This window comes from Mesoplodon mirus (genome assembly GCF_964341445.2).
Source record: "Mesoplodon mirus genome assembly, chromosome: 18".
Classification (NCBI taxonomy): Eukaryota; Metazoa; Chordata; class Mammalia; order Artiodactyla; family Ziphiidae; genus Mesoplodon; species Mesoplodon mirus.
In genome coordinates, this window is record NC_138994.1 from 705,288 (window position 1) to 716,208 (window position 10,921).

The following is a 10,921-nucleotide window of genomic DNA, read 5'->3' on the forward strand; positions in this document are numbered from 1 at the left end:
TTTCTCAAGGAACACATGAGAGGGTTGGGGAAGAGGAAAGAGGTTAGAAACAAGCAGAGAGTGGGGGGGCCGGGGGGAGGAGAAGGCCTTGAGGATGGAGGTAGGGAGGGCGTCATGGCAGCCCACAGCACGACCCACCAAGCCAGACTCAGTGAGACAGAGAGCGCCCACAGCAGATGGAATCTTCCTGTCATAACCCCACTTCTAGAGTGAGAAGGCTTTGGCCAGGGACCCAAGGACTGACCTTGAAGCTGATCCCAGCCATACCCCATCTCTGTCCTGAACCTCCGACCACACCCCCTCTCCGGGAGCCCACACTCAATCACCTCAAAGCCTTTCTACCCGCTCCTGTCACCCAGGCCCTTTTCCCTCAGACTCACATCCCTTCCCACCAGCAGGTACCCTAAATTCCCAAGGCACTACAGTTTCCCTAGTCTTACATCCTCACAGGAATAAGAGTTAAAAAAAAAAATTCTAGGCTTTTGGGGTAAGTTGATGGAAGGGGGTAATAAAGAGCACTCTGTCTCTATGGAGCTGTTTTCCTGAGTGGAGCCGGAGCCCAGTGGATCTATCCCCAGAATAAGGGTCAGCCAGGGGTCGGCCTGGAAAAATGGGGACAGGGAGGGAGCTCCTTTGGGACCATCGTCTGAAAAGGGAAGGACACGATTACCTTCAAGAACTGGCCTGCTTTCCCCAACCTAGCCCCCTCCTCTCCTCTGTAGGGAAGAGGTTCTGGAAGGGACCCATATGAGCAGATGTCTCTACATAGGGGCAGGTGGGTAGTTCTCCTGGGAAGAGGGGCTCCGGGACACCTGTTTGGACCCCTCTAATGGCAGTGAGTCTACCATGTCTTCTGTGCCCTTGTCTCGTCTCCCTCGCTGAGGCACGGGGACTCTGTTACACCCAAGCACCTACAGAGCTTAGAGCAATGCCTGGCATGTAGCAGATGATCAATACGTGGGAAGAGTGAATGAATGAATGAATGAATGTGAATCAGTCAATCAACCCCCCTGCCTAGAAGCCAGATGTATCTCCCCATTCATGTTTTCCTACCTTGTTTGCTTCAATAGTGATGAACTGATGGTGAGTGGGGGTGGGGGGAGAAGTGACACCATAAAGGTGCTGTCCCTCTTTCTGTCCCCACCTTACACATGCTCACACTGAGGCTTCTTATAGCCAGAGTCTGCCTCCAAATAACCTCACCTCCAGCTCTTAACCACAGAAGCCCCTTCTCAAGAGCCCTCTTGGCAATTCACCTTACTCCCGGGTACATCCTGCCACTCTCACCTCTCCCCTTTCCCTATAGGTAAGCAGAAATGGACAGGGAAAACACCAAGGCACAGGAAAATTTGGGACCATCTGAATTAAGGAATAATTAATGAGGGTGGGGGGTCTTTCATCCTTCTCAGGGTAGGGCTCATTTCCTTGGGAATATGGCCGTATGTCACTGTGCCATGTTCCTCTGTTGCCATAACAACAGGAGGATGTGTCACCAGGTGGTGTGGATTTGTTGCCATGGTAACTAAAGGGACCCCCCCACACACACACACATATGAAGTCCCCTTACCCAGGCTGCTGTCTTGTCCTCACGCAGGGAAAGGGTAAGTGGGGAGACTCACAGGTTATCAGGTTGGGGGGGAACCATGTGACAAATCCCCATAGCAACCAAGGGAATGGGGGACATTGGTTGCCATAGTGACTATGAGAGACCTGTGCAGTCACATGTCCACTGTTGCTATGGTGACTGTCAGGGCTGGAGTGGATCCCAAAGGGGGAGGTGGGTAGGAGAAGGGAGGATCTTTCGTCTCCCCACAACCCACCATCAAAAGCAGAGAAAAAAGGAAATGGCAGGGTGAGGAACCCCACTTCCATCCCCCCTCCTCTTCCCCCTCCAGGAGAGGGAACTAGAGCATGTTATCTGAGAACTTAGTCCTCTCTGTGGGGCTTTATCTAGAGCCCTTGCCTGGTTGGGCAGCTATAAGGGAGAGGAAAGTAGAATGAGGAGGGAGGAGGGCTGGGCCACCTCCAGGGGCTCGGGGGCTCGGGGCAGAGCATGACTGAGACGGGAAGCAGGCCCCCCAGCTGTCCCATTCTCTGCTAGGAGCCTGCTAATCTGAGACCTAGGAGCACGGAAGAGGTAAAGGGCCTGGGCCCAGGAGTCCTGGCCTCCTACTGCTCGTGGGGAAGGTGGGGTGCTTGCCTCATTCACCCCCGGAGAGGCTGGTGTCTATGGGATTCAGCATTCCCAGAGTGCGGTGAGATCTAGGGGCTCAGGAGGGGGCTCCTTCTAGGGAGGCTGAAAAGGGGATTCCCCCAGCTGAGCCCCCCCCCCCCCACCAACTCCCACAATCCTGTTTCCTGGTGGTCTGCCCACCACAGACCGCTCCAGAGTGTGGGGGTGTGGGGAGGGAGGTTTCCAGCTGAACTGAAAACTGCAGCCCGAAGAAAGGCAGCCAGCCCCACCCAGAGACAGAGACGAGAGACACAGAGATACAAGAGAGCTGGCCCGCTGGAATCTTTGGGAGGGGAAATAGGCCAGAAAGCTGATTCAAACGTCTGTGACTGTGTGTGTGTGTGTGTGTGTGTGTATGTCTGCGTGTGTGAGCAGTTGTGTCTGTCGCCATCCTGGCTGAGGCAGGCAGGGCGGGGTGAGAGCTGGGGCGGGAGCAGGCAAGGGGTGAAGGGGGGGCTGTGTGGTGGGGGTAATCCCAGGAATGGCTCCAACTGGCACTCTCCACGACGGGAGTCCCCTGACAGTTCGGTGCAGCAGAGGGTGTCTGTGGCAGAGAAGGAAGGTGGGTCTGGACAGGAGGAGTGCCAGGAGGTGCTCTGGCCCCCTCAGCCCAGCTCAGGTCTCCAGCCCCAGCCCTCCTCCCCAGAACTGCCTCTGCAGAGCCTTGGGTTTGAAAATGAGAGGAGGGAATTGGTGAGGAGACGGGAAGAACACCCCCTTCCATTTCCTCTGAGGACCAAAATGGAGACTTCTCTCTAGGTAAGAGAGACAGGGGAACTTGGGACACTGGGACAGTGGCGAGGAAGGCTCCAGAGATTCCGGGTGCCCCCTCCCCTCCAGACGCACACACTCTCAGAAACACACAGCGCGATCAACACACTCACACTCACTTCTGGAAGCCATTAGGGCTCCTGCTGTCCAGGCCTCCCCCTTCTCCTCCCCCCACTCCTGGCGGGCTCCCTCCTCCCCCTCTGGCCCCCTTCCCACTCCCCCTCTCGGCATCCCAAATGCCAGCCTGTGATTTCCAAATGAGAAAAAGCTGTGCTGGGCTCTGAGCTTGGAGAAACTCCTACACAAACTTCCAGATGTGACACAACAGCCGGGGAGGGAATGCTCAGGATCTCCTTCCCGGGAGGGGAAACGCACTCCCTCACACTTGAAGAAACACACACTGCAAAGTCCAACACACTCCCTCCCCTATAGCCTGGGAGGAGGGGCCTTTCTGACTCTGACCGTGACCCCCCCAGTCTCCCCAGTACCACTTCCGAGCCCCTCCTTCCTTTTGCTACCATCCCTCCCTCCCCAACGCACACGCACACACACACACTCACTCACACACCACGTCCCACCTGGGTCTAGATCTCCTCTCTAGGAAACCTGGTTTCTTAAAGAGGCTAAGAGAGGAAGGGGCTGAGAAGCATGCCAAGAAGAGCCTAACTAGCTTCAGTTAGTTGAGGGGAGGTGTCCTTATGTCCCTCAGGCCCAGAGGTGCAGCCAAGGGAAGCCTCGCAGATACCAAAAACAGAGAGGGAAAGACTGAGGCCCAAGAGTCAGTCCAGAACCCCTCCGGCAGTGAAAAACTTAGGTTTCCCTTCATACATAGGTGTGATGAGAGTGGTGAGGGCACATGTTAGGCAGCCCCGTTGCCAAGAAATTGTTCTCCACCCATCCTCAGCCAATCCAGGCTTAGCGGGCTGTCCAGACCGAGTGATGCTAATGCCCCTTACCCCAGACTCCCACCACCCTAGAGGTAAGCCTGCTCCCCGACTCCCAAGATGAGCACTGGGCCTCCACCTCTCTTCTGTCATTCCAGCCCTCTCCAACGGCCCCCTCCCAGAACACCTCGAGGAAGGAATCTGACCCCAGACCGTCCACTAGCACCTGAAGATAGGGTAGGTGGGGAGGTGCTAGCCAAGAGGTCTGTTGTTTTGGAGGGAAAAGGGAGAGAAGATTTCTCTACACACAGTCCCCCACCACCACACACACACACACCCCCGGGGGGGTGCTTTTCTACATTCATGGAGAGGGTGAGTGATTAGCCACAGAGAGGAGGGATGCCCTGAGCCTGTTCTTTTCAGAGACATTTGTTCTCCATCTCTACCCCTGAGAAAGTGGCCTGAGGTTGCGGGGGGGGGTGGCGGTGCAAGATGTACCAGCTCAGCAGGTCCACACACCTTGGAGGCAGCCCTCTATTTCTGCAGCTCAGAGAGAAAGGAAGGGCGGGGGATGGAGACAGCGTGCGACGAGGGGAGCTTCCTAAAGACCCACAGGGTGTAGAGGATGGGGGTTGGGGGGGACCCAAGCTCACATCCCTGCTTTGCGCACTAGAGGCAGCAGAGCTGCAGAGAGTGAGGGCGGTGCCAAGCTCCCCCCGCCCTTCCCCAAAGCAGAGTCCCGGTTGGGCTCTTAGGGGTTACAAGGGAGACCCGACGTCTCCCACCCTGAGTCCAAAACAGCCTCTGAGCTGGGAGGAAAGTGCCAGGAGAAGCTGTCAAGACCAGGGATGGCAGCGTACCCCCCCTTCCCTTCCGGCAGTGGAGGAACCTAACGCAGCCTGGAGCTAGGCATTAGTCAAGCAGTGCTTTGTGCTAGGGGCTAAGGGGGAGAGGCCGTGGGGATTAGGGGGCTGGGGTCTCCCATGCAATTCATGACGGGGCAGAGGATAGAGGGCAGTGCTAAATCTATCTCCCTGGGATGTGGGGCTTGCATTCCACAAACCTATCCAAGGAGTACGCATGGGGTGGTGGACCCGAGTCTTCCCCAGTGAACCGGCTCAGAGTCTCACTGTCCCCCCAGTACTTTCTTGGAAGGCTGCGGTCTCCCATACCTGCTCTGTAATCAGGCGGGAGCACAGCACTCCCATAGAAAGGGGGTGGGTAACTTGGACCGGCTTAATCCCCTGCCCTGCTTGCCAAAGCTCTTGCCAGTCTTTCCCTCCACAAGAAAAAATGTGGCACAAAACTCCCCAACCCAACCTTAAGCACCCCGCATTGAATAAAGAACTGGGGGAAAGGGAGGCACTCTGAGCACTGGGCTCCTACCGGAAGGGTCTCTACCCCGGCTCTGGGGGCAGACGGCTTTCCTCCATCACATCTTTTTCTCATTCTGCACCCCTGACATCAGCCGCCGCCGGAATCTCCTTTTTGTGCCTCCAACCCGCGGGGTGGGGGTGGGGGCGTTAGGACCTGGTCCCCGCCCCCCAACATCTCCCTCAGGGGCAGTAAAAACGTCAGCCTCAAGGACCAGGTCGGGGCGGGTGCCGGTGGGGTGGCGTGGGGGAATCAGACCCTAGAATCCACCGCAAACTTTGGAGCTGGGGCAGGAGGGAAACCCAGGAGATTGCGGTCCCCCCCCCTCCCCCGTCCCCGCAGCTTCCTCCCCACCCCACCCCCCAAACTCGGAAACCAAACCCAGCTCGCTAACCGGCGGCGGGCGGAATAGAGCTCCCAGGCTCCCGAAGCTCCCCACATCTGGAGGATGACGACCCTCCCCTGCCCACATCTGGAGAGCATCCAGCTGCACACCAGTGGGGCACGTCTCCTCTCTTTTCCTGGCCTGGATCCCAACCCCCCAAGGAGGACTGAGGTGTGGGTACCGAGGTGGGGCTCGCCTGGGGTATCAGCCAAACCTGCTCCTGTCTCCCCTCCTACTCTGGAGCCCCCTACCCTCTTTTGCAGCCCCCCTCTCATCTGCCCACCTTCCGGGCTCACTTCTCCGACTCACCTGGCTTTTGGTCCCCTCAGGCGGCGCGGCCCGCCCCCCTGCGGCCCCCCAGCCCGGCAGTCGTGCCCCGGAGGATATGGGTTACAGACCGTGCGGAGACACCAGCTCCGCGGGCGGCTGTCCTGGCTCAAGTAGAAGAAAACCACCGGGGCCAGTGCAGGGTATGGCAGCCCCTCCGCCTCGGAGTCCGCGCTGCCCGGGTCCTTTTCCGCCGACCCCGGCCCCGGCCGGCCCACGGCCCCCGACAGGTCGTTGAGCTGCATGAAGCTCCGGGGCTGTCCTGACTCCTCGGCGCCCGCTCCATCCTCCTCCTCGTCCATCCTCTGGCCAGCTGGGGCCCCGGGTGGTTTCGAGAGGGGCAAGGGGCGCCCCTCAGAGAAGGTGTCCTCACGCAACCGGGGGGCCCCGGCGGGGGCGCATCTGGGGAGCTCTAGGGCGCAGGCTGAGCCCCCGGGGGGGCCAGTTCAGCCCAGCTCCCCCTGCCCGCAGGGGCATGCTGCCCGCGGGGCGCCGGGTCGCAGGGAAGCCCCGCCCGGCGCGAGTCCCGCTTCCCCAGGGCTTCTGGGCCCCCCCGAGCCGGCTCCCCCTCACTTTGTTCCGGCTTCTTCGCTTCGCGCCCAGGCTCCGGTCGCCAGCTTCGGCACTACCTTCGGCGAAGCGGCCCCAAAAGGGGGGAGAGAGAAGGGGGGTGGAGGGTGGGGGGGCCGGGGAGGGGCGCCCCCTCTTCCCGCGGCGCAGCTGGAGCAGGATCTAAGGGGTCAGCATCGTCCCGGCTCCGCGCCAGCGGCGGCGGGGGAGGGGAGGAGGAATCTCTTTGCGGGTGGGTTTGGAGGGGGTGGGGGGCGGCTCCTTTCTCCACCCGGCGGCGGGCTCACGGTCCAGGAGGGGCGGGGAGGTGGTGGGGGGCCGTCCCGGGCAGGGGTGGAAGCGGAGATGCCGCCGCCGCAGCCGCCGCGGTGGCTGCCGCTGCCGTAGCTGTCGCCGGCACCACTGCCTCCTCCTCCGGCCGAGACGCGGAGCGAGCAAGCGAAAGCGGCGGCGAGGAGCCCGGCGCACACCACAGCTGGATCCCTCACTCCAACTTCAAGCCTCGGCCCCGCCTCTCCCCAGCCAGCCTCGCAGCCAATCGCCGCGCGCCGCCGGCCCAGAGCCGCACTCCCATTGGCCGGCTGCCGTGGCAGTGCGGGCGGGGGCACCGGGGAACGAGCCACAGCTGGAATCCGGTTCCCACCCCAAAGCCCGGGACCGCCCCTCTCCCCTCCCCTTGGCCCCGGTGTCCGCTCCCGAAGACTGGAGCCAATTAGACGGCTACCCAGACCGAACCCATTTTCTTATTGGCCAGTGGGGGCTCTGGGACTCCTCTGGAGGGAGCCCCAGGGAATCAAGAGTATTTGGCGCGGGGTCCTGGGATAGCGCCGCCGGCCCCCGGGCATCCTTTGTCCAAGACCCCAGAATTGGACCGCAGCCGGAGGGCGGGGCTCAGCTCTGGGCGGGCCTGGTGCAGAAGGCAGGCAGACAGCCCGGTGTGAGGGGTGTGACCAGGGTCCTAGAGCGAAATCCTGGGTCTCTACCTGATTAATATCCTACCCTGGAGTTGAGTCTGGGAGCGGGACTGAGGAAGGGGCGAGCGGAGCGGGAAGTCCCGGGGGTAGGGCTTCAGGCTGGAGGAGGCTGGTCTCAGGAAAACGGGCGGAGCCCAGGGAAGGCTGAGGCAGTCAAGGTCTGGGCGTGGCCTCCACCAACCTCTTGAGCTCGTTGTTCCTCCTCCCAGGTCCATTTCTGCGACTTTGACCCTAATCTCCTAACACTAACCCTCTGACCCTGATCTCATGTTGACACTCCTGAGCTTCAGGAGAGGGTTTCGTGCTTGAACACGTGGCCCCAGGCAGGTCACGCCGGACCCAGAGCCCGGATCTCCAAGAGCAGCTGCGGAGCAGAGGGATGTTCCTGCGAAGGGACCTGCCAGGGTCTCGAGTGTGCGGGAGGAGGTAGAAGCATAGATCTGGGCTTTGCCGACTCTTAACCTGCAAAGTTCCACCAAGCCCCCACTCCGTGCCTCAGTTTCTCATTCCCGAGTTCCAAAATGGCTCATGGGGAGGCGTGCGCAGGACAGGAGATGGGCGGGGCTACTCTCCTTGCACGTCTCCACCCTACCAGGAGCTGGTCCTCGATGGCCTGCTGCTACCCACGCGCGCGCACCCACGTGGACCCCGGCCCTCCTCCCGCCTCTCCTTCCTGAGTCCCCGGGCTCTCTCGGCCCCAGCTCCCTCTTGCCGCCAGCTCTACCCCTAAAGGCTGTGGGTACCCGGGAGCGGGGTTCTGGGCGCTGGCGTCAAGTGGGGCGGGGAGGGCAGCGAGGATTAGGACGTCGGGAAGCGCTGCCCCACCTCTGCGGGAGGTAGACACAGCGGAACCACGGAAGTCAGTTCCCTCTCCTGAGACTTCGGGGCCACTTACGCCGCTCAGGAGAGGCAGAGGGATGGACCGGATGACCTCCTACACCCGCCATCCCCCCACCCCCACCCCCGACTCCCTGGCGCTCTTTGCTCTCCTAGGGCTGCGCCGCCCGCGGCTCCCGCCGACTGGGGTGCGTGCCTCAGCTCCCTCCCGGGCGGGTTGCGGGGATGCAGTGGGGAGGGCAGAGCGGCTGCTGCCTCCCAGGCTGCCCTTTCGCCGAATCCTGCACCGAGTTGTGCAAATGAGGCCGGGCTCATTTGCATTTCATGCTAATGAGCAGTTCCCTCAAGTGCCTTTCTCTCCCGGCGGGAGTCTCTGCCCTCGTTCCGCGTGTGCCCGCGCGCGCCAGTCTTGAACTCCCAGTGGTCTTCTGGGAGAGGGGCCTATTTATGGTTTGCCCTGGTGTCTGACACCTTCCGTCTCGCTGGTCCCCAGTCTGCGTTGTGGCCTGCCCTTCCCAGACAGGATCAAGAGGCCCCACGGCTGGCACCGTAGGTAGTGACTCTAATCATTCCCTCTTAACAGAGGGGAAAATGAGGCCAGAGAGGCTTGCCCAGCCCAATGGTCAGGTTTCCTGATGGTCAGCAGGCCCCACACCTTCATCCACCATCCAGACCACCCCCTAACCCCCGTCTCTGGGCTGAACTCCGTTCTAGAACATAAGCAGAAGCAGATGCATGCACCATCTGAGCAAATCATCCCAGTGCTCAGGGCCACCTAAGGCACCCTGACCCCTGTGCGGGACACCAGGAGACTCTGATATCCCTGTCAGAGATGCTCACTCTTGGCCTGAGTAGAGGACATAAGGAGGGAGACAGGGCCCACGAAGAAGGCACAGGAAGCCATGAAACCATTTTTAACTCCCACCCTCCAAGACTCAGCTCTGACATCACCTCCTCAGGGCGGCCTTCTTTGACGAAGTATCACAGTGCCTACTAAGTGCCAAGGTGCTGAGGACACAGTACTAGATCAGACCAGAGTCCATAACCTCAGAGCACTTGGCCCAGCCAGGGCTTATGTCTGTATTTGTAGGAAATGGTTCTCTTCCCCTCTAGGCCCTATATTCCCTGAGGGCAGGGGCTATGTCCATTTTGCTCACCAGTTTGGCACATAGTAGGTGCTTAATAAATCTCTGTTAATGAATAAATAACCTCAGGCAGACAGGGGGAATGGGAGGGATAAGAAATTCCTTTCTTTGGGTCACAGCTGGTCTAAGAGTTGTCTAAGATCTCCTCTGGTTTTAGGGGAGAACACCCATATAGGTCCTGCTCCACCAGCCCCTCCAGCCCCCTCCCATTTACACCCCCCTCACGGCCAGGACGGCTCCCTCAGGAACTAAGAGGATCTTCCCATAGGTGATGCTCTCCGCTCAGCAATGATCACTGTCCTATGTAGTCAACTCACAGCCTTGGGAGTTGGTGGCTGGGTGGGAGCTGGGAGTTGGGTGGTATTTTTTAGATAAGGAAACTGAGGCTCCAGGAGGTGATGAAATTACTTAAGTGACTGCCCAAACTATGAGGCCCTGTCTCCAATGGCCCTGGCCCACAGTTCCTCCAGGACAGTCCTACCAGCAGAACAAGAGGGACCAGCAAAGGAGAGGAGAGGCTGAAGACTTAAAACCCCACATCTGAGCAAGACTTATGCTCAGCCCTGCCCTCTTTAGAAAATGCAAGCACTCCCAAGAGAACCAACCCTTTAAGGCCCTAACTCCTTCCTCTGAACCCATTTACTAAATCCCATTGTCAGGCGCATGCCTGATACCAGGGGAAGGAAAAGAGGAGACACAGAGCAGAAGGAAGATGGCATGGAGGGGCAGAAAACACCGAATGCACCCTCCTTCACAGCTGGACCTCCTGGGGGAAGAGGAAGCCTTAGTGGTCTATACTGCACGCTGAAGACCCCAGAAAGAATGAGATATGTTGAACGGTTTCAGGCCAGGCTCTTACCCTCTCTGAGCCTTGAACATCTATCCATATGAGGCCAAAGGTACCTACCTGCCTTGCCACCTCATTCATGAGGGTCAATGGAACGACTGAGGCAAGAGGGCTTTGCAAACCGCCTAGACCTTTCCAAACCAGGGCTGGGGCTGCCAAAAAGGCCACCTGTGCTTCACCATGCTCCACCCTCCCTCCTTACTGCCCACCAGATCAGGCTCTGCTTGCCCAGCCCCCAGACTTCCTGGCCAGGCTGAGCAGGGGCCAGCCAGAAAGGGGACAGCTGACCTTGTTGGCTGGAGCCCTAATCCTCCCCAGATGGGCCGGTGGCTTGCACCAAGGGCCCAGCTGCCCAGACCCGGGTCCCGTTGACCATATGCGGCCATGACTGACAAGGTGCAGGGGGTGGCTGTGGTCCTGAGCAGACTGTGGAGTGATTCAGTCCAGTCTCCCAGCTCCTTCCAGCCCCGCTCCTCCCCACTGCTATGTCCCCACAAGCAGTGGCCCCATTCAGATCTCATCTCTAGCGGCCTCTTCTGGCTCTCTCTACCGCTTGGCTCTGGGGCTACAAGGG

General features: G+C 59.8%; 1 protein-coding gene across 30 annotated transcripts in view; it reads right to left on the minus strand.

Moving 5' to 3' along the window:
* CACNA1G (calcium voltage-gated channel subunit alpha1 G) overlaps positions 1–6,276 on the minus strand; it is a gene marked incomplete at its 5' end in the record, with an annotated part of 63,459 nt that extends 57,183 nt beyond the window's left edge. For all 30 annotated transcript variants that reach the window (XM_082604178.1, XM_082604183.1, XM_082604175.1 and 27 more), the window contains one exon: positions 6,035–6,276. In XM_082604178.1, coding sequence (XP_082460304.1) covers positions 6,035–6,276 — 242 coding nt within the window. The remainder of the gene's footprint in view (positions 1–6,034) is intronic.
* Positions 6,277–10,921: the final 4,645 nt, after the last annotated feature.